The following is a 25,121-nucleotide window of genomic DNA, read 5'->3' on the forward strand; positions in this document are numbered from 1 at the left end:
GAACTTAATTAAATAAAGAACGTAACAAATATGCAAGTAATGAGCTGGAGGCAGAATACCAGTTGGGAGAAAAACTGGTCTTGTAGACACTATACTGTACCTTTATAGTGAAAAATAAACATCTTGAGAAATTCCCAGATTTATATATCATTCATTTATAGTTAGTTTATGAAACAATAAAACTTACAAAACAGGAATCATTCATAGAGAAAGCAAAACAGTTATAGTGCCAGGTTCAGAAACATAATATTGAACTGTAAAAACATAAGAATTACAGGAAACTCAGGTTCGACCTAACCAAAAACATTTCACTGCTCACAACAAAGAAATCAGACTTTCTTCACAAGTATAAGAGAGTGAACTAAGTAAAATAACAGCAACCCTGTGCTCACACCCTCAAGATGACTGTGCCTTATCGATCCCTGTACAGGAAATGGAACGAGCAGGACAGAGAGGAGCTGATGTATATCTATCTGTCTACTCAATTATCGAGGCAATTTGCTGCTGGCAGTTAAGATGCGCCTGAAATGAAGTCAAATGGAAATGGAATGAGCATTGCTGAAAAGCAAGCCAGTAGGCCAAGCAGCAGACCCAGCCAGAGAACAGGTGATATGGGAAAGATGAAAGATGAAGGTCAAAGACTGGGAAAGATAAGTGATAGAGAAGGCTGAGGAACAGCATGGCGGCTTGATTTAAAAGCTACGAATTCAAAGCTACAGCCAGCTACTGTATATCAAGCTTTATACTCCGTATAAGGCATTTATTCTGTTTTTTTACAGAAAGCTAGGATCTCTCCAGGGGCCATGCCAAGTTCGTGCCGACAGTACAATGCAGGGTGTATAAAGCCTGTACATTATCAATGGCATTGTGACTTGCTGCAGTGCCAAGTTCCTTCATGAATCTGCAGTGATTTTAGAGAAGTTGCTGGAAGTACCATACTTCAGAAGGTGTTAAAAACAGGTTTCTCTAACTGAAAGCAGTAAGGCAGGAAGTTACATCAATCCAGCCTACTGAGAAAACCAGGCTTTTCCAACATGGAACTAGAAATCCAGATGAACAGCTAGGGGAGCGTGCTATAAAATCTCTCTACCCGCTCCTCGTCCTAAAAGAATATTGCGTGCAATGCTCTGTTGTTGAAGTCTTTTAGTAATGCAGGCTGGGCACACATTTTCCATTTCTTTTGGCTGGGGAACGTCTCCAGTCTACAACTGAGAGTAATGTTACTTTTAATTATAAAATGTTAAAATCAGAAATCTCTAAATGCTGTCAGTGTCAGACAATGTGGATTTTATTCACCTGACAATACTGGACCTGAGGAATAGCAAGCTTCCTTTTCTTTCTGTGGGCCACTTGGACAACTGTCACTGATAGCCTGGAGCTCAGAAACCCCAGGCTGAAAGCCTTGGGTGGACGTAACGCACAATAACCTTGTACAGGTAAAGCTGTCTGCAGTCAAACTGATCGCAGGAAGGACTGCAAAAAATCTGAATGGATACAACTGCAGAGAACTACAAACAAATGCAACAGGATCTGAAACAAGCAGGACACAAACCACCCAGAATAAACAGATGATATCATCTGCCTATCAAAACACTATTCAAAAGCTGTAAGGGAACTTGGTAGAACTTTAGTGTACTGTGTTGGCATGCCTATTAAATAAAATGCCTTGTTAAATATACCAGAGCAGGATTCAAAACAGGATAACTGAGTCGTCTATGAAGAGGTATGATTGTGCAGCACAGAGGAACATGCCTGCAATGTTCAAGACACTGCAGGTAACAAAAAGTCAGGTCCCTGCTGGAAATCTGCTGCTGTCTCTCATAAGACTTTAGACTGACCTCTAAATGTTTACCAGAACTAACAGGGCAAAATAAAACAACATCATGTTCTTCCAAAGCCAGCCGTTACAGTAAAGGATACATTACATCCTATTATATTGCCATAAACACTGAACTTTAATTACTGTATTACTCTCCACTAAAACATTGTAAAGAAGCCAAACTATACGTAATACTGCTACATTTATGTTTTTACTACCTCTTCTATATTAAAGGGCATAATTATAATGAAAGTGCACTCAACTCAAAATCATCCACATATTCAGCATGAAACTAAATCTTTTCTAGATAATGTGCATGACAAAGCTCAAAAATCAGCTGTTACTGCTGATAAAACATCCTGAGTAGCCTGGCAACAGGTTTTCAGAAACAGACCTTTACTCAGCGCTGCTTACTGTAAGGACCAGCCTCGTGAATGTGGGACACAAGTCAGGAAGACATGACTGAAAGCACTGCTTCTTCCCTAACGGTCACCAGATTCCGAGGCACATGTATTCTCATCCAATTTACTAATTCGGTCGTAAAACTGACAACTGTTTCAATGACATTGCAAAGTCTACACCTTGTTTTATAGTGGAAATCACAGAAACGGCTCATGAGATAAGAAAGGTTACAAACGAGAGGTCGTTTGGCCCATCTGGCTCAATCGGTACTGAGCAGCTCATTGATCAAGGATCTCATTCCGACACGCCTTGAAAGAAGCCACACTATTGGCTTCAGTGTCATGGCTGGGTAGCTTGTCCCACCCACTCACAATCCAACAAATGCTGAGCAGTTAAAAGGTCAGCTGTGAGACTCAAACTCCCTCCTCCTTAAGTGATCATGCGCAGCCCACAGCCCTCTAGACCAGTGGGCCCCGACTGTGCTGCGCCGTACAGTATAAGAAACATGGCTTTCCTCTTTTAACACGATTAATAAGAATTATGTGCTTCCTTTGTGTGGAAAGCTAAAACCAAGTGATTGTTACTTATTTTGGTGTGTACATTTATCTTAAATTTACATTACATTTTAGATAAAATGCACTTTTTGTCTAGAGCTCTGTATTTATTTTGCAGAAAAGCAATAGATCACACTAGTAGCAAGATTCTATTCTCTGCTAGAACCACAGTATTTGGTTGTTTAAACACATTAGGTACAGATCACAAGTGAGGGATCCTTTTTTATTGCCTACACAATAAAAATACAAATAACCTAAAACCCACATGTACTGTAATGTTTTTCAGATAAAAGATGCTCATCATATACTGATATACAATGGTATATCAAACAAGGGTTTTACTTATGGAAGTGACTTTCTTTTAAAAACTCATCACCACCATCTGCCATCAATCTACCTCACAACCTACTTACCTAGGAACCTTCATAAACAGAAAACCACCTCTGATATGTCATTAAACACCAGTCTGAAGTTCAACTGATACTAACATTATAGCCAAGGTATAATGGTCCATTGATCAAATTGTGACAAGAATGTGAGGTTTTCACACTGTATCTGAAAGTTCACTTTTATGCTTTGTGATCTTCTTGAGAAGCAAAAACACATCCATCATTTAATATGAACAACTTGCTGTTTGATCACTAAACAAAGGATGGGATTAACACTGATGAGACAATATGGAATACAGTATGCTCTCTGCTCTACTAGCCTGATCTGTGTTCATCTATCATTTTAGCTGAAATCTGATTGATCATGTGAGGCACACATTAAACCTCTGCCTTTTTTAAAGATTACATTTTAAACAATTAGGAAGAACATACAGTAACTGTGCTCAGAAAAACAACAACATAGTTTTCTTTTCCATGATGCAAAGACAGTAGTAAATCTAGGAATTACTGTGAAGCAAGAACAATAAATATTGTTAACTGTCCTCTGCTGTCCTGTACATAGTGTTTTTGGTACTTTTGAACTGTACAGTATGTTTTAAAAGAGGAAAGTATTTTATTTGAGTTCCTCTGCATCTCAGACACCTTAGTGGTGAAGCGAGACTGACATTTGATTTCATAATAAGCAAGAGGTTACGGAGTGTCATGAACAGGAAATCATATAATCAGCACATCTCTGAGAGATAAACAAAAGACAGAGAATATGGAAAATATCAACCTATGCAAAATGCATTCTTCTGACGAAAGTACGTCTGATATTATGCTACTTTTAAATTAGAGATCATTCATTCAAAAAGAACGAATAAATGGAGACTATACTATTATCTCTGGCCTGACAGCAAGAGACAGCGTAGGACTTAAAGTGGTTCAACTGGCAAGAAAAAAAGCTTTCATCTAAATTCATAAAACGTACCATTGCTTTACTGTTTATTTGATTAAGAATTTGCTGTTACATTCCTCTCTCGGCACACAGGGACAACCAGGCAAGGTTGGATAAAATGACTGGAGCATTTCCAATCCAATTGAGCAAAGATACAGTATGCATTTGTACAGTTCTGTGCTTATAGCTCACATACAACAGAGGGGGACAATGCAAGTTCTGACAGAGAAAAAATTAAATGCAGTTTTTTGGGGAAAACAGCTTCTTCCTACTTGTCTGCACACTTCTTTTTTCCCCAGAAGTTAAATTCTCTGTAAAGTCTGTCCACTGACCCTTGCCGATGGAGGAGGCATTTTTTATCTCAGCCCAAACAGAACTACTACAGTGATTTATCAGGGGATCCCAGTTCATCAACAAGAACCCCCAAGTGGTTCTTTACCCTGTCATTACTTTCAAGTACTACAGCTCTGTGCGTACTTTGGGTGTGTTGTGTGTTAAATGGCATGTTATAGCGCAGTCCTGGAAGTAAAGCAGATGTATTATACACACTGTTGGGTTTGTTTGCTGCTCCTTTAAGTCTGTATTACAGGTCACCAAGAAACATACAGTATTTCCCCATTCAGCTGAGGCTGTCGAAGGCCACACAGCCGAAGTTTCAACAGGATCTTTGCCACTGGGGTAAAAATGGTCAATAAAAGATGGCATGCACACAGCAGCTTTGTCAGATGGCACAGATCTCGCTGCTCTATTGCTGATCGTCTGTATAAAATCACTAATGGAAACATGATGCAGCAAAAACAAGTAGAGGACAGATCCGCCTGTCCATTGCGCAACTTCTGCTTGAAACAGCCTTTCTCATATAATCAAACTACAGAAGAACAACAGATAATCATTCATATTTATCCGCAGTCAACAAAAACAGGGTCTGGTCTTTAGACTTGCAAGGTCAGGCTGGTGAACAATCGCAAGTAAAAATTCTATTTTACTGGAACAACAAAAGCTGTGTTGTCTAAAGCAGCAGACGATAAATGGACAGTAGAGGTCTTAAAACATTTCACATTAAAATGCAAAGTACTGCTTCCAGTCTAGTCTCTGATTAACACACAGGGTAGTTCTTTGTAGCACAGAAACAAGTAAGCTAGTTCCAGAGATTCTTTAGCTAAAACAGTACAGTGCAACATATCTACATTTGATTTTTTTATTTTTCTGCATCATATAGGTTAACCCATACATTACCATAAAATTCACTGTGATTGAGCTTGTGGTTTTTCAGCTGTGTTACGTGGAAGTTTGATGACTTATAACAAAGTCAAAGGTTGTATTTTATTATTTTCTTAGCAAATCTCATAGGTTGAACTTTCTTTATCAGCTATCAATGACCACCACACATCATCAGTCTTATGAAACCTGAAAATGTATTAAATAATTTAGCAACAATCAGTGTTGGTGAAAGAAAGGAAGAAGGTCTGTGAGGTCACCGACTCAAGAATAACTGTATCCAGGGTCACCCGCAGGGCAACACGTTTAGATAAAACAGAAGCAGATTTCATAAATCCTTCAACCAGGAAATAATAGAGACTCTACTAATGCGAGGAAGAATTTCAGAAGCCAAATGCAGACATCATCAGAACAAGGCCCTGGAAGAAAGAAGTTAACATAAAAACTGTTTTGGAACAATTGATTTCAGTCTTAGAGCATTTTCACAAGAGATTCAAACAAAGGTGATGGAAAATCAGAGAATGTCCATAAATGATCAAAAACTTAATGCTGTGTCAAGACGGATTAAAGCATCTCAATCACTTTTAAAGGGTAAATTTAATAACATAAGTCACCAAAACAACTTCCAAACATGCTGTTGAGGTCCTTCAAGATTGATGGGATCCTTCAGATGATTAAACTTAACAACTAGTCAAGCTAGATAGATAGATAGATAGATAGATAGATAGATAGATAGATAGATAGATAGATACTTTATTGATCCCGTGAGGGAAATTGCAGTGCAACAGCAGCTTAACACACACAACACAGCCACAGTGTAACGAATTATATAATAATAGTACAATACATACAATACAATACAAGAGTTACTCACAGTCCGGACGCACAAGAACAAACTAGAACAGAACAGTACACAGAAAATCGTATCACACTCATATCACACATATGAATATAAATATAGATGTAACTGTAGATATAAATATAAATGTATTGCACAGGTCCCTGGCATATATTGCACAAAAAGTGGTTGTAAACGGGAAAAAGAAAAAGAAAAAGAAAGAGAACAGATATAGCAGTAGATGTGTAGATGCGTTTAGTCCAGAAACAGGTGAGGTGAAACAGCTAGGTGAATGAAAACACCTGCCCTCATTTCTAAACCCTCTTACGATCTTTTCACTGGTCTTATACTTAAATACATAAAGAGGCAAAACAGGAAGGTTCCTCTAAAGTAAAAATCCACCATAGCAGTTTTAAAGCACAAATCCACAATAGGCTGGCTCATTTGTACCAATTGAAGTGCTAATGTACTGAAAACTACTACCTTCACTACCAGTTCACCTCAAAGCCACTGGCTGAGTTTAAAACAGCAGGGGTCTCCAGTAGGTTTTATAAGTCATCAAAAGATCACCAAATTCTAAAGACCTGGAACAATTTAATTATGATCAATATAACAGGTGATTTGTTAAATAAGTGATTTAAAGATCACAAAGATAAAAAAAGATTTTTTTAGTTCATAATAAAAATTCCCTAAATTTAACAAATTATTTGCTTAATGGTTCCATAAGGTGCAAGTGTTTTTTTAAAAACAAGGTTATTTGGGATGACCTACAGAACTAAATGGATTAATTCAGTACGGAATCTTAACTACCTAAACCTTAAAAAATGCAGTGCTTTAGTTGATACTTGTTAGATCAAAGTGAAAGTCACTGAGAAAATCCAACTGCTGTAATTTATGACTCATTACGTACTGGAAGCAGACTGAAATAACCTTGTATAATCACATCACACCTCAGGAACCCATCCCAAAATCCAGCCTCTGTGTGCCTTACAAGTAAAACTAAAATTAATCAAAATCTACAACTCCCCAGACTACAGGTTCAATCTGATTGATCATTTCTAATCAACACAGAAAAAGATTTAGTTTCATTGCTGGATAGGTAAAGTCCCCCTTATTGAAAAGCCCCTGTGTCTTATCAACTGTGTTACACGATGCAACAGGATTGAACAAGATAAAGGAGTCACAAGTGGACACAAGTCATCCCAATATTACAGGTAATTATTTATTCCTCAAAGCATAGATCCCTTAGAAATCAATCCCCTGAGTAAAACAGTTGAAATGAAAACTATTATTATATTTCCATCTTGAAACAATACACTCTATATGGTTATCTATACGGTTATACGAAAACCAAGTGAACTAGACAGATTAACAATGATTAATCATTGATTTATAAATAGTTAATAATTAATCATTGTTACAGTAAAGTGTTTTCCTATGAATACCAGTGAAATGGTCTCTGAAAGAAAGCACAGGCTCTCCTGTGAAACTGACATTCCTCAGCCCCACACAGCCAGGACATGGGTGCGCAGCAGACACAAAGTGTGAAGCAGCGGCTCAATAAATTTCTCAATCTGACAGCCGTGTTTTAGATTAAACCACATGGACAATGCAGTCCTTTGCTGTGCCATGCAAATGCAATCCTTCCAAGGGCATAAAAGAAACTCTTGATGTGCGAGGCGAGGCCATCAATCCATCACCGCAGAAAAATGCAGCACACACCCACTCCAAATAAATCTAAAGGCTACTGGAACTGCTGCAAAGGGGTAAATCTAGTGTTAAAAAAGATTCAATGGGTTAAATAATGTATCCCCTTTGCACGAGCTTCCCTTCCACAATCCAGCAATCTGACGCAAATCCCAGAATTTGCATCAGCTTTGTGATTTTGCCAACAAACTATGGGCTGTATTGATTACCTCGCCTGACCCCAGTTTTCAGAAAGGCAGTTAAGCACATTTTACATCATAAACCTTCAGGGATACAAGCCTATCTAGTTCCAAACAGATTTTCAAAGCTGGTGTTGGAGGTTCGAGTTTAACGCTGATGAATCTGAACTATTGGGTTCCTTTAAAAATTAAATGGACACAACATTGTTTTTGCTGCTTAAAGAAGTAATAGTCTTTAATACCAGGAAAAAAAAACATTTTGGACCTCTTATTAGAACATACTTATCATTTAAATGGAGATATTAGATGTTATAGCTTAAATTACTATATTTCACAAAACACGATAACAGAAGAGAGTTTCCAAATTACATTATGGTAAAGCCACAGTATAAGAATAAGATACAATAAAATAAAATATAAAATACTGGAAACGTTTCAACAGAAGAGTTAGCAATTTCTCTTTCAAAAAATGTATCTTAGCTTTGCAACTCAGCAGCCTATTGACAGGCAGGCTCCTTCAGACTGAAGATATAATAAAACAGATTTGATCTTATTTTTTTAGTGATCTGATCGTGAGCTATATACCGTAAAGCAAATTTACGGCTCTTGAGCTGAGCTATATTCCTCTAAAAGTGAAAAAGTGGTATGTGAAGGAGCTGCTAGTATATTTCAGACTTCCAAAACAACACCTTCAGGAAAAGCAGAATCTCTTGTAATCTGCTGTGTAATGATTTGCAAGTTAAATGTCTGGCATAGGATGTAATTAACTTTACATAGAGCATGTTTCTAGTGAAACAGTCCTCTCATCACAGGATGAGAGTAGTACTTATCATAGCACTTTAAAGTTTATCATTAAAGAATTTGATGATGGATTTTACTAACAGGGTGGCCGAATTGTCAGCACCATATCCACTGAGAACCTCACTCAGAAAAGACATTTTCTCTACAACACACAGCAACCTGTAACATTTCTAAAGTTTATGCCACTAACAGTATGCAGGGATGCTTTGGGAAAGAAAATCTTAATCTTTCAAATATATTAAAGGCCAAAGTCAACAATTTGTTCTGAAAGCAGGGTAGATCTTATAGTGCTATTTGTTCATTCAAAAACAAAATCATGAATTAGTTATGGCCACAATTGCAATAACAAATCTAAAAACAGGACTGAATATCATATCAACAATTATATTACATTGTTATGTCAATAATATCATTACATTTTAATTTTTTAATTATTTAAAGAGGGAGTAAGGTCAGAGTTAATGATCACACCATATCTGTTTTCCTCATTATTTTAATTTTCTTTGAAAATCAGAATTTAGGACATTTTTAATGGGCTAAAATTTAATTTCACAGTCCACTGCATTTCGAGAGGTCCTTTGTTCTGTGCAATTTTTATTCATCTGCATACTTCTCATGTGATCATCTGCGTGCTGTTGTGGGACACACAAGTCACCAGGCTCAACAACCACTTAAAAGCACTTTCAAATAGCAAAAGAGGTACAACTTCCAGGATCCCTGTAGCTCCAAACTGACATGGCAGACCAGTGTGGTGAATGCCAAGTGATCTGCACATCACTCCTGCATCACTCCTGACAACTCTGTGCAACTCAACCAGCACCCATCCAAAGCTGTATCAGTTCACGGGGACAAAGACGCCCAAGAATTAGATGCTTTGTAGATATTTGGAAGATTCAGTGTGATGAGCTTGGCTTAACCTGCTTCGTTAATGTGTAGCCTCCTGGCCACGGATGAGGGGGTTTGAACCCCACTCCGAGAGGAGAGAGCCAGGGGCAGCTGCTGGGTGGACATGGCATGAGGGAGAGATACTGGAGAAGAAAGCGAAGGGAGATGTTTGAGTTCGATATATAGAGCTAGATTCAGTCAGGATTATGATTACGGACATCTGTAGGAGATTAACTTGTCATTGTTATTCCTCCCGAACTCCAGCTAATAACTTCCATTTGTTGCTGATGTTGAGGGAGACTTTGTCATCAGTTCCACAGTACGAATTCTGCCACAAAGACAGCAACAGAAGGAAACGCCCATCTTATTTTTATAAAAGCACATCTAAAAAAAATCTGATCAACAGAAGCAGCTTCTGAGAATGTTATGAACATCACGAGGTGTTGTAATTATCAGTGTACCCTGAAGCCATATTTGTGAAAGACATTTCAGGGATAATGTTCTCTCCTTCAAAGGTCACCAAAAGAACCAATGTTACCATCAGGATTTGTTTAAAGCTTTGTACAAAATAGAGGTGATACCCTCATTTTAAACATGCAGTTCTACACTGTATCCCACTGATCGATCTCATACCAACCTTACAATTTATTTTTAAAGGTCAAACTTTACTCCTATTTCTATAACATAAAAAACAGAGACTAACCCAGAAATAAAAACAGTCAACACTTCACCAACCAAAAATGCTAAATAACACCACCATTTCCACACAAATCTGCATTTAGTGATTTAGTGTGCATCGTTATATTATTCAGTTTTGTGCTCACATTTTTAATGGAAAAGCATAAACTGTGTGTCTGTTGGTAAATATGTTCATGTTATATAAGTTAAGCACACTTTCTTCAGCATCTTTTCTCAATCATGTAACCATAGGATCAATTGACAAAATTTCATTTTATACTAAAAGATAGATATATACATATATATAGATATATACATAAACACTTTATAGATATTGTACGTAACAGCAGTTGCAGAAGTTCAGAACTAGTAAAGATTGATGTCAACCAAACATTTTTCACTACAAGAATATATTCAGTATCTCACTGATCGCAAGATTTCTGTTACATCACTAAGACTCCATAAGCTGAACTCAATTGTTAACGCTTTAAGACGCACTTTAAAAATGCACCATAAATATAAAAAAATGATATTAAGAGTTTTGCATTCCCTCCTATGTACATTAAATTCATTCTACAATACTTAATGAGGAATGTTTTAGATCTAGAAATGCAACCTGCTTCACTAGTAGAAAATATTACATTACAGTGTAATGTAATACACCAGACATGACTCCCACAATGAGATTTGATTTGGTACAGTATATCATGGTACAAAAATCACAAAGTTAAGCAAAGCACAGTGAGGTCGATGTAAAAATACGGTACAGGAATGGGAATTATGGTAAAGTCTGACACACATTTTGGAATATCAGGGTAACACAAGGTAATCCATGAATGTCAAAAGCATAGTCAGACCATGAGGGAACTAAGAAAACATCATGCCAACCTAACGAAGAATAACGGGCGTTTCTGTTATCATGATATTAATATGACATTATTATTGCCCGGCTCCATGTGGGAATAAAGTGATGTACATCAAGAAGGACTATAAAATCAGCTGGTGTTCCCTTGCACATTAATAATTTTGTATAGGGGTTGACTGGCCTATGTTAGAAGTGCAGTGACAGTAAACAATACCCTCATAAAAGAAAATGGCCTGGCTCGTATTGTGCAAATGGGAGGCATAGTGTGAATATTACTTCACTCTTGTTATTTTAAAATGCTTAAAGGTAAAAGCATCTAAACAGACTTCTAATTCTGCTTAAAAAAAGACCCAATCCTGAAAGATGCTCTTCGAGAGATACATGCACTAGCCTGCTTCAAAATAAGCTGTGTCATGCTGGTGATCCTTCATAAGGCTGAAAACGCTGTCCATGGCAGCTTACACAGAGAGCTGCAACAGAAGCCAATCTACACAATTCTGCTTTCCAGTGTGGTGAAAATGACCAGAGCTTATCAATACTGACATTCATGGAATTCAGTTATGACTGGTTGACTGCCAGTTTTATTTAGTTTCTGACATGAAATAGTCATTCAGCTTCCTTTTCCTTTAAACACTAAAGTATGTACAACACTATCCTGTGCAAAGATGTACAGTATAATTCATGCAGGCTCTGTAGCAAAATGATCTGGCCAAAAAACATCCAGTGGTATTTTTCAAAACTTATAATCCAAAACACTGTGATCTCTATAAATCAAAATGCTGTAAACTACAGAAATGGTATAATACAGTATTTATGGTTTCAGCACAGCGATCTTGTTTTTCAGATTCATATTTTACATTGAATAAGAACTTCAGACAAACAGTCCTGTTGTACAGACATATTCTCCAACTTTACTGCCTCCAGACAAAAAAGTCACAAATTCCAAATGATGCTACATCATATGATTCCATTTTACTGAGTCCAAGAGCTAAGCTTTTGCACAGCTGACTCTCTGTTAGTTAGGATAGTCAACAGCTGAGACCAATCTAATTTGGTCCTCAACATACACTTGTATAGGAAATCAAGGATACAAACATAACATTGTGATCTTTGCCTTAAGGGTCTGTACCCAATTCTTAACTGAATTTTAAATGTTCACAATTTAATTTATTAAATAAAAGGTGTTTTTTTTTCTTGAGTGAATAAATCTATCCTTCAGCCAGTACTTACATCAATGCCGATTGAATTTCAGGCTTTCCATAGAGACTGGCCCAGTCGTTGCACTCAGAGGTGATGTCATGCATCAAATAGACGCGAAGGGAAAGCTTGGCCATTCAACGAGCATTTAAAAAAATGATAATGTCTTCTGCAGGTTTCCGTCATTTTTTTTTTTGGCTTTCAGCCGCGGCAGTCTGGATAATCTCGGTGAGCACTGAGCAGGATGTACACAGGAGTAAAGTCGCCTCATCTTGGAGTTTCGTGTGAAGATCCCTTATTGATACATTGCTATTACTTATCAATGTATTGATGTGTTATCACTTACTTTCACTGTACTTTCTTATGAGAGCTCGCAGATATATTCAAATGTATGCCATTTTTTTCTTACTCAGGCTTTGGTTATTTAGACGTACAAATGACGATATGATACTTAACACTGTGCAAGTGCAATAAAACAGACGCAATTTTATTTAATAAAAAAGCAAAGGGGTGCGACATGAGTCCTTTAATAGCTGGCAAGTCAAAACAATGACAATGGAGTGAAATGTAGAAATTCACGTCATCACCTCTCCATGTCTAAACGTGTTAAAAACGGTCCTCCAGCCGGGTTCACATCACATGTTAAGACGTTTTAACCCATATTTCTGCAGCACCGACGTAGCACCTGTCAAGGCCGACTCTTGTGAACACGATATGTTAAACGTCTGCGCTTAAAATAAAACGAATCACCCCGTATATTTCTATGAAGCAGAGACCTCACAGCAACGCTATAACCAGACGCTCCTTCTAAATCGTATTAGGATCTTAACCGGCATGGGAATGAGACAAATATCGCTCGTTTACATGTTCGGTGTAGACCATTCACCAAAAGCAAACCAACATTTACTTTTAGCCTGGGCAAAACTTCACGTCCCACCTCGGGCAGTAACACTACCCAGGCTCCGCGCAATAGCCACCCGCAGCAAATATCCGCGCTGCGCTAGCAAAACACTTGTTTACCGAGCTGTCAAAGCTATTTAGAGCTAGGCTCTCCCTGCCCTCTCCAAACCGCTACATGTGTCCAGTTAAACAGGCCGCCGACTGAACGGTCGTTTACCTTTGTATCTTTCCAGTACATCCTCGTATGCTTGAAGATAGTCCTTTTCGTCGGCGTACACATAGGCGACGGGACCAGAGAAGCCAGCCATGACCGGGGTGGAAACTGGACATATGCAAGAGGCTCTACCAAGGAGCCTGGAGTAGCAGCCGCAGACGGATGAAAGTGATCAGTAGTTGTCTGAAAGGAAACGCCCCTCGCCCCCTCCCAGGCCGATCAACCTCCAATAGCCGACACTTCGCTCTCTGGTTTCATGAGAAAACTCAGCGCCGGGAGAGCGGCTCCAGAGAAGGACTGCTGGGCATAATGAATGCCATCCCATATCGAGCGGCTGCTGCTGCAACGCTAATGCATTAACATGCCCTCCCTACACCCCTGCTCTCCATGGCTCTGCGGCTGCTCCCATATGCAACACGTTCCCGTTTAGTAAGTGCAAAGCGACGACATCAATTCCCTTAGCAGCTCGATCTGGGCGTTAGCCATCCAAAGCTTATTTATCCCTGCCCGTCAGAGCCAAGGCGCTGAAAAACGCACACTTCTGCCGATAACTGCGCCTTGTGCTTTCACATACCGGTGGTCAGGTCTCCTCGGCATACCCTGCAGGTCTCTGTTATCAGAACAAATATTATCATCCGGCGGCGAGTGTGATGCAGGCAGTCAAACAGATGCGTTTCATGCAGGTTTTTTTAAATATTGTTATTTAAATATATTTACGCGTTCCACTACACTTTGACAAAAGTCTGCGATGCAGAGTTGTTTACTAGAAATGATGTACCCAAAATATATAGTGTGCATTTGGTGACTTAAGTTGATAATATAAACACATTTTCCAATATTTTCATTTCCAGTCCCAGGGCCAGTCTGTGTCGTCGGCGCCGCCAGTTTGAGTTAAGTCACTCGGGTCCTAATGCTAGATGGGTACAGTTGTATGTCCAGAATGGATAAATAGTAACTTGTTTTGGAAATCGTTTCATTGGAACATTAACCGTGCAACAATTAAGAAACAAGCGAAGTCTAATCCCCCAGAAATAAGAAAACTGAAATTAAAATATTCAAGTCTTGTAAACCTTGTAAATCTTCACACGAGTGAAATTAATGTGAATTCGTTGTATAATATTATGCAAATCTCGTTCATCACTGCTGTTACTATGCATTATATTGAGGTGGATTATAAGCGTACATTCCCTGTATAGCCCAGAAATAAACTGCAATGGTATGTCTGCATTTGGAAGCTTTGGAATCGGAAAGGCCTACACCCAAAATCTGCCGTGTTTCTCAAGAGCTGTTAAGACAAATTCAAATACGATTAAATAATTTGAAGGTTTGAACATACTTCGTATAGGAGTAGACTTAACACTTTGCGACATCAGGAACTGAGGGAAATGCGGGGGGCGATTTAGGCGCTCTGGGGAGGTACCGGCAGCACTTATCATGTCTGAGGCAGCAGACAAATCTCCGCCGGTCGCTCCTACTATCTGCACAATCCTGACTCACGGTCTACCAGTTCAAGATCGTTTTTTTTTCCAGCAGCAAGCTCGTAGCTCCTCGTCGTTTTCCCTTTTCTCACACCATTTCAAGGTCATTTGGCATGAGGAAAGTTGCAAGACTGGTTCTGGATATCGGTGTCAAATGTATAACTCTTACTAGATCAGAAGCCTTAGGGTATCAGTTACCTGCTGTAAATATTGACCACAGCTTTCTGTATGCTGTACTGCACGTTTGCTAAAGGATAATTCTGTCATTTTTGTAACTGTCATTTTGTCAGATGTGCTGTAGAAGTCATTCCCTTAGCGCCATTATGGTATTTTTAATGCATACATCAAACCATGTTTACAAATCAAATGTATCCCGAGCATAAGACGCGCTGATGACGTGTTGCAAAGACTCTACATTACGTCATTTATTACAAGCTGTTTGGCTTCACAAAATACAACCTCTATCTCAACACTTTAAATTAACCTTTCAACCCAAGATTGCGTGCTCTTACAAAACAAAATGTCTACGTCAAAACCCGTCATTTTCTTATCTTCACAGGTTATAGATTTATTCACAAAAACACAACTTTTGTCATAAGCAGCGGTATCTTTTTTCTGTTAGTCAATAAATTTCAGTTGATAAATATAGTTCCCTCCTGCAAGATTATTAAACACTCATTAATCTTCAGTAGTGTTGGCTGAGATGGTGTAGTAAATTAACTGATTGTTGACACGCTCCAAGTGTGCTACACAGGGATATTAGATTACCCGTACCTTAAAAGGGTGAAATCACTGTAACACTATCCACAGGGCAGAGACGCCAAAGCACTGTAGCATTGTTCGGCCCCTATACATTGTCTTTTCCTAGCATCGCAATCGGTAATCATACACGCACAACTAACAGAATGTGTACTTTTCCACCGTCGCTTGCAGTTCTTAACAATGTCACACATTTTTAACAGCAAAAACCAGCAGGAAACCATAAACCGCGACCGTCGTTATCTGGTACGCCTGAATGAACTCCAAATCACGGATATAGTCATGTTTAATCAAGCACATGTCCATTATTCACAACGCGCCGGTTATGTATTTACCTCCAACCTCAACCTGAAAAATACCTCTTTCGTCTTTATATACATCTTTATACAACGCAGGATGCACAGTAGGCGCAATGCTAGTCTCGCAGTAATGCTGTCATTTTTAATATCTTTCAAGGCGAAACGAGAGATTGTGAAAGACATGCCACATGCGACAGAACATAATAATGCGGTAAAGTGTACAATATGAACAGGTACGGGGAGGGGGCTCACCAGCTATCCTGAGGACGGCTCTTTCTGCCGGGTCCAGAACGGACCCTCCGTGGATCTTCCTCTTGCATCGCTCGTGTTTAGGGAGGTTCCACGGCAGCGTGTCCCCGGGCGCAGGGGAAACCGACCCCGACTTCAGACTGTAATCGTCCTCATCCGAAAAATCCACAGATGAAGACATGGAACAGCGATGAGAAGCGTTCCCGGACCCAGAGCTCTGTGGAGACAATAGCGAAGATCAGAGGCTCGGCGCTGTTCTCGCTGCCCACCCTCTATTAAAACAACACGAGCAGGAGCCGGGCGACAGGGCTCGCACAAAGAACACGCTGGGAAAAAATACGCTCTCACCATCTCGGCTCGCACGGCGCACAGAAGCTGGAAAATGCATGTACATTGAGAGAAGGCGGAAGCGGTGGCCTGTGGTCAGACAGCGGCTCGCAATAACCTCCTGACTGATTCACAATAAAAAGCAAAACCTATGATCCAGAGATTTGAAAATGATTGTATTTGGCTCCCCCGCCCGGGCAAGAATCAGACTTACCGTCGTATACATGATCTCCGCTGATGAAAATTGTAATCCCTTTATTTGGAAAAACAAAATAGCGCTTCGGATAAAGATATTAAAATAACATGTTAGCCACAAAACCACACCCTTACGACGGTGCTGTGCCCTGCTCCTGATTTTTCCTGTTTGGTCGCAAAGCCTCGGATGATGTCAAACCCCCAGAGAGAGTCCGCACGCTGGCCGGGGTCTAGTTGCTTTCGGTCTCAGGTTGTCAGCGCGACATCACACCAGGACACAGAAACAAAAAGGATGCTGCAATATTTTCGGTTTTCATTCTTTAATCCAATAGGAGTGTCTATACGGTATCTAGATACACGCCGTGTTTTAGAACGAGGTCGTTTTAAGGTGTTGTCCTTTCGAGCCCAGTTCTGAAGACTGCGTGTATTTTGCATAACTCGTCATCGGCATTGAGATTCGCGGAGTGCTCGTGCTCCGGTCCCTATTGTCTTTCATTAATTACGACTGCAGGCAGTCGTTACTGTGCTTTGTCATGGCGACACAGCACCGACAGTGAGGGAAAATTGTAACGAGAAGTCATACGGTGAGAGAGAAACGTGCCTTTAAAACCAGACGGTTTTATTTTAAACCATGGCGATGTGATCAGTTTCATTATGGTGGTTAGAATTCTGATAGTGCCGGTATGTAAAATAACGTTATATAGGGAAAATACGTTCTCCAAAAATGGTGTTTATTAACATTGAAAAAATCCGTCTTTAATGACCTGATAGGGTCTGCGCTTGGTCTTAAATCCATTATCATTTAGTGTTTCATTTAGAAAAATATAGTATAACAACGTCTGATTATATATTTATGTTTTTGACAACAGCTCTCCAAAACTCCTATTTAACATGGCAAGCAAATATGATCATGAATACGACAAAAATTCACATTCATATTTTCCAGGGAAGAATGATTAAAAAAAAAACAGGAATTATCTTTCAGCGCAGAGCAAAGATATGCTATCCCAAATCCCCTCTCAGCTGTAATCTTTCTTATATTCTTAAATCTGTTTATTTTTATTTATAGATCTCTCTGTATATACAGTATCTGTATACAGTACGTGTCACAGAGATGAACTATTTCTATTCAAACTCAAGCGGAATTCAGACAGGAGCTGAAGTATATTTTATTTGAAACAGTAATAGGTGAAGAGAGATTGGACTACAGAAAACTACTGTAGTTGTGATTCAGCACTGGTATGGATAGTACCCTAACTGCAAAATAACAGCGGATCAGATTCTAGCAGAGCATTCAAGAAACATCCTAGGAAAACCCAGGAAACAAAAATCTACTGACAAAGTGATAGCTAAAATAAAACAGTGACACAATCACCGATGATCAGGGTCAATTCCTTTACGCACAATTACTCAACCTAGTAACATCAATGATCTCACCTCTTGGTGATCATGTGATATGTATCCTGCTAGGAAGTTTCCAGAATATAATCATTAGCCTTCCAGCACTGCTGCCAGAGTTGAGAATACAGACGCAGCGTCCTGAGAAACACCAAACTCAGATCCATCACCTTTGACAATACCACTGCGCCGGCTGATTCTCAGTCATCATACAGTAGGCAACATTTCTGTGGACTCTCTGGAGGGTTTGAGGTTGTTGTCTGTGTAGGGTGATAGCCCACAATGACCTCTCACAGATTTCATCAAACACATCTAATGCTTTTGATTACACACAATGACAATTTCTGATTAAATGCAGCATATCTACTGTAAAGCATGCTGACATTCTTCAAATGCACTTCCCAATAGTCATGCAGTATTTGCCAAGGTTAACCTTATACTTAAAATTTCTAAATCAAAAATGCCTTTCATTGTGTATCGCAATAGTTTGATTTGGAGAAAAAAATTATTTTATTTTATTTAATGCATGGTATGGTATAGTGTGGTATAGTATGGTAGATATCAGTCTGCAGAAACATGACGTATCTAAATAAATGGCCCAGCTGTGAACCATTTATTTTGCAGTCCTTGAGCTCACTGGAGAAATGTGAGAAGGGGTTAATGCTCTCCAGCGATGGCCTTTGTTTGATGCAAAGAAGCGTACTTGTAGGTTGTGTGAGATCACCAACCCTGCCTTCCAGGAATTCAGCACATACAAGGGAGTACCAGGAAAATGGTATGCTTGGCTGCATGTGCAGGGATAGCTTATACTGTAGGTATGCATCACACCCAGCAGAAAAAAAACAATTGAACCATCCACAAAATGTAAAAGAAATGTGTTGGCCCGTCTGCCACTGGACAGTCAGCGTTAGTGATCTGGCAACAAACTTAAATGAACAGAATTCTCGTGTAGGTTCATGTATCGGAAATCTTTCCAAAGGACAGACAAAGACAAAAGCATCACAGCTATGCCACACCTTGATTAATCATCAGACACCAGCTCGCTGAACACATGCTGCACATCCCTGAGCGACTTCTGCAGTAGGTATACACCCCAGCAAGGCCACTTCCAGCACACCCTTACCAGACTGTGTGCAGTAGGTGTGCCGCATTTCTAATCTTTGTCCAGTCAAAGTGTTAGCACATTATTCTCTAGAATAATAAAAATATACTGCATGTGTGTAGCATTCACAGAATTAATCTCTCTCACATCTTCCTGTGCTACAGATGAAAAGAGAATAAACAGGTGCCTTTTCAAAGCTTGGGTGTCTATTTACCAGCTTTTACTAAGTTGTCTACCATCGCTATATCTGAAGACTCCGATACTGTATAGGCATCTAATTTGTCACGAATGACTGCAACAAGAATTAGGGGTATTCTGTGCAACAGTGTGCAGGCTTTTATCACTCATGCAGAACGATAACAATGTGTCAATTTCGCTTCATTCATTCTGCATCACAAGAAGACATTGAATGGGAGCTCCCTATCCATTTAGAAGCCCTGTATTCATAATAACTTAAGTAACACGTGACTTTAGAAATGATCAAGGCCTCTTGCAAGGAAAATAAACTTCAGTGGAAAGGTTTCTAACGTGCTGGGAAATGACAAACCCCAAGGTCATATGCAAAGCAAGGCAGGATCACGACCATCTCCATGCAGAGAAAGATCCCTTTGATGTTAAAAAAAACAACGTGCACATCTAGGTTAAAAGGGACAACATGGGAATGGGCATTTTGCTTTTTTCTCTTTTTATGAGAAAAAATAAAACAGAGCAAATGGAAATACAGTAAGAAAACAAGCACTGAAAGAAGAATTGTATATTAGTTGCTTTAGCAACATTTGCCAGCAACTTGACACTTTCTCCATTGGAAATATTGCAATTGAATTCTTGTTTATTCTGTGCAGAAAGCATTGCCATAGAAGCCAGAAACATCCGTGTTATTTTTAATTCTAATTCGTCTTTTGAGGCTTTTTCTTTCATTCATGGGACACTGCTCACTTGAGATTTTACTTGACATATCAGATATCATATTGTCTATATCAGATCCAGAAACGGTCATTCTTGCTTAAAGACCTATATGTTCTTAGCATACTACATTCATCCATTATCAGAACGCCGCTTATTCCTGATACAGTTTGAAGCAACCTGGAGCCTATCCCAAATGTTTTGGGCAAAAGACAGGACCACTACCTCCTTTGACCACAGTGAGAACATGCAAACTCCCCTCAGCAGGATCTCTCAGTCTGGAACCAGGTTGAACTTCCAAGAGCTGTGAGGCAGAAGCACTGACTGCCACACCACTGCGTCATCTGCAACTGTCCAGCATCTGGCTTCCTGTAAACATGTACACCCTGTCATGCCATTCTTACAAAGGCTACCTAATAAATACAGGTTAGATTTCAAAATGCTTTTGAAAACACAGGACTCTCTGAATAGATTGAGACCATTAGATCTGGATTTACTCTATCCCTGTGCTCTTACTTAATACCCCAGACCCAATCCAAGAAATATCCTAGGCCATGGACGACTGGGCCTTTCAGTATTACCTACATATCAGCAACTCCTCAGCCAGACATATCAGAGTCACAGCCAGTCCACTGCCAGATGTTTATATCACTGCTAAAAACACATTTGTTTACTTTGGCCTTTAACTTCTTCTTCATATTACTGTCTTATTATCTGTGTTATAAATGTATTTTGCTTTAGTGCTGCTCCACTTGATGTGAATGAAAGCTGCATTAATAATAATAATACAATTGGTTATTTTTATTATTATAATTAAATCTCTCGATAACCTTCGTGAATTGGTCTTTTCGACAGACACACCTGAATAAAATGTATATATGATTATTTTATCGAACAGAGTGATAAAAGAGATGTAATGTAAAGATAATAATGTAACGTACACAACTCAAAGGGTGACAGGGCAAAAGAAGTGAGACCAGGAGGTCTGGGCCTTTCGGAAATGAAACTTTAGAAGCTGTCGACTGAGGTTCTATTCCCAGTCAGACTGCCTTTCTCCCAGAGTGCTACATTGAGCCACCGAAACAAGAGGCTGATAATTCCTTCCTTAACATTACAAATAAAATGACATGTGCGAGTTACAGCCTTGATAGTACTAATAAAATTACCAAATGCATCTGCTTGGCAGATATCTTAAAGCTAAATAAATTTATTGTAGCAGAGCATTCAATGAGAGAATTTTCATTCTTTAATTAAAAATATATTTTTTGTTTTACCCACTCCATTTTGACATGGGAGAAAAATCACGTTGAAAATTGGGAGGGCATAAGAAATCATTTTAAGTAAGAAAAATAAAAATGGTTTTATTGAAAATAATTGATCAGGAGGATGTTTTGAAGAATACCACAGACTGGATCGTATTTCTTCTATTACAAATGCTTCTATAAAAATGAACTGAGTACTAAGAAGGGCCTAAACACCTCCCACATGGATGTGACATGCACCAACTACCAATACACCGAAAGTGCTGACTTGCCAGGCAGGGCTGAGGTTTCATGCTTTAACGAGCATCCATTATACCACTCTTCCACAGGCTTTGAAAATTATACCAGGCTGCTTTGTTAGGTCTGCACTATCTACCCATAACACGACCTTCTAAGGCATCTCATTGATTTGAAAATTAATTCAAATAAGGATTATAGGAAAGTCATTGCAGATTTTTGGCTTCATATTGTGTCAAGCTGGGCTTCACAGAGACAAACACCAGAGCATGGTGGCTAATTGCACTGATAGATTCATCCATATCGTCATCTGTTCTAGAACCTTGTGAATGCCAGTACCACAATTGCCAACATACCAATTAATTTAGAGGCGGTAGCTATGACTGCGAGCACAGAATGTACTTAATATAATAGAAAACTAAAAAAAGCAGTTGTATGTGCTATTCACATCGTTTTGGCAGAAATTAGCATGCCTGACATGTGTGGGCACACCCTCTATAAGCTTGAGAATATGGATTACATCGTGGGAGGATGATCAGCAAGCATTTTCCTTCAAAGGGTAATTCTATACAACTGGGAGAGAATCTGTTGAGCTCTTTTCAAGGTAACTGCAGTTAAGAGGAACATGTGTGCAAAATGAAATTTCATTGGTCCCAGGTAGACAGAGGACTGAAAAGCTTGCAGTTTGAGATCTCTTACTGCATGTAACTAAAGGACTCTAGCAGTATCCAGCAAGGAATCCTACTGTATATTTAACATGTTAAATTAGAGGCACAAATCAAAGCCTGTGTAGAATTTTATGTGCTCCTTACCATCAACCTGTCACAAACTACCATTTAAAAAGCCTTACAAATACATTTGGCTGATGCAGAAATGAGAAAACCAAGAAAGCTGACATTTTCATCGGGGTCTAACTGTATATCTATGATGTTTGAATGGAAGATCCTCTTCCTGTATAAACATATGCACAACCAATGTCACGCAATTTGATAAATATTAGAAAATTAAACACATTTCACCTAATTATTTGAAGGATTCTTCATATTGAAGAATTCTGTGGAAATTAAATGTTTCTTTTTTGTCTCTTGGAAAATTGTTATCTTGTATAATTAAAGGTAATTTTAAACAGTCTTTTTGGCTCTCTCTCTCTTGATTTACTGTACCTACACATAACAGTAAAAACTGAGTGGTGCTGTACTGTTTAGATTTATTTGCTTTGATCAATGATTTTTGGTCATTGGATCAATTTGATCATGCGTGTTACTTAATAGATGGGGTTTGTTACCCTTGGCATCCTGACACACCATTGCAGAACTTGCAACCTCCCAATAGGTTAAGTAATGAATTAACCTTGAATTGCTTAATTAGCCCCCTGATAAAGGATTAGCTGGACCAAAGACTTGCAATGGCACGGAGTCAAGGTGCCAAGGCTACTTAAAGCTTAGTCTAAGCCAGGGGACAGCACTCCCGTACTGGAGCGCCAGAAGGTTCCTGGTTCTGCTTTCACCTGAGCCCTAGCTGCAGGCTTTCCTTGTTCTTGTGAAGTTAGAGATCTACAGGGAGCACTGAATCCCTGAGGCCTGCAGCTGTGTCCCCTACTCGATTCCTCTTTCCCGATTCATGACATGCCCATAAAAGACGTTTACGTTCTACATTACTCGCGCCTTCGTTTCATTTAACACAGTACCGTTCCAAAATTAATTGCAGTATGAGTTCTAGGCCTCTGTACAATTGCACACTTGCACAGCAAACAGAAAACAGAAAAAGGTTTACAACGAACAACAACAACAACAATAAAAATGAATACCTACGGGTTTCCGTGTAGGAGTAACTTGAACAGAATGATAAAATTCGGGCTGAACTCTCTTCTTGGGTTTTCGTTTCCGGACTGAGGACTCTTGCTCGCTTTCGGGAATCTCCACTAGCGACTTGCTCTCCTCTAGGACTCGGGCTCTGGCGCTCCGTCTCGCATGGCGGGGGCTCTGCCTGTGACCCTGCAGGGGCACAGAGCACAGGTGAAGACCAGCGTTTCACAACGGCACCGTGGCGCACTCCCACGGCTCCATACTCTGGGTATAAACAGGAATATAACTGCAAGACCTCCTTGCTACTAAGTAAAAACATATTTTCAAAGTCAGACACCCTGCAGAGAAATTAGCAATGTGGAACATTTTGTTTTGAAGCGCCTTGTTACATTTTGGCAGTTTAAAACAAAATATAACTTTTTAGTTACTAGATTACTCATCAAACATGCGACATGCAAGTTTCCTCTTTAAAAGTAGGAAATACACTTGGAGGGACTAGAACTGTTGGCTATTAATACACAGATGAGAGAACCTCTGCTCATCAAGCTTATTCTCCTACCGTCCCAGAACAGAATGCATTAAGTTACCATGACCTTGAGCAACTAGAAAACAACGACTTTACCTCGGATCGGAAATGATGCGACCGGAGACCAGCTTCTAGGAGAAAGGACACATGTTCTAATATTTCCTGAACACAATCTTACACAGACAAACATTAATTGACATTCATTGAATATGACCATGACGCGTTTTGAAGACTTGTTTTATAAATAGCTGGATGTAGACTTGTAAACTTAAAACTTATGTGGCAGTTAGTATAACAATTAATATAAATAATATATCAGAAAGTCGTTTAGAAAGTCAGGGAGTCTTTCGGGATAGGAGGAGACGTGCCTGCCGCAGTCCAGCAGAAATGTTCAATCTCTCTTGAAACATGACGAAAGGATGATTATAAATAGCAAGAAGAAGCAGAACATTTCTACATCGGTGTACACCCAATATGTTGATGAAAACAAATATATTTTATGATGTATTTGTAACGCTGCATTACAGCAACACGGTAAATTCAGATGTAGAAATACTCACCGCGACTCCTTGAACGTCCTGAAAAAACAGATTTCATAGGATGTTTCCCATTACGAAGCTTGCGATGCCAGCAACAAAAAAACAAAATCGTAGCGATAGTTCCCAACAAGAGCAGCAATAAGAGCAGGACACATTGAATACTGTAAGGTCTCAGTAAAACCAGAAACGCTGCTGCAATCATAATAAGAGGAGATGTAGGGCAGGCGGTGCTGCCTCGGAGGCTCGGTTGCTGCTTTGATTTGAATCTAGAAATGCATGTTCATGCCAACGCGGGGACTCGCCGTGGATCTAAAGCACACTGAGCCCCCAGACCTGCAGACCAGCTTTAAGGTGTATTGATCTAAATAATGTAAGTCAACAGTCCATGACTCAGCAGTCGAGAACAGCCAGCATCTTTTTTACAGCATATGCGGGACCAAGCGCGGAGCATCTGCATCT

At 39.3% G+C, this 25,121-nt stretch overlaps 1 protein-coding gene across 1 annotated transcript in view; it reads right to left on the bottom strand.

Annotated features, from left to right (window-relative positions):
• Nucleotides 1-24,864, bottom strand: part of dst (dystonin) — a 174,784-nt gene extending 149,920 nt beyond the window's left edge. The window contains exons 1-4 of the mRNA XM_088933609.1: nucleotides 24,684-24,864; nucleotides 24,220-24,251; nucleotides 23,604-23,786; nucleotides 16,372-16,585 (exon numbers count right to left, since the gene is read on the bottom strand). Of these exons, the coding sequence (XP_088789735.1) occupies nucleotides 16,372-16,585; nucleotides 23,604-23,786; nucleotides 24,220-24,251; nucleotides 24,684-24,864 (610 nt within the window). The remainder of the gene's footprint in view (nucleotides 1-16,371; nucleotides 16,586-23,603; nucleotides 23,787-24,219; nucleotides 24,252-24,683) is intronic.
• Between the last annotated feature and the right edge of the window lie 257 nt (nucleotides 24,865-25,121).

Source organism: Atractosteus spatula, chromosome 15, assembly GCF_055471065.1.
Source record: "Atractosteus spatula isolate fAtrSpa1 chromosome 15, fAtrSpa1.hap1, whole genome shotgun sequence".
Lineage (NCBI taxonomy): Eukaryota > Metazoa > Chordata > Actinopteri > Semionotiformes > Lepisosteidae > Atractosteus > Atractosteus spatula.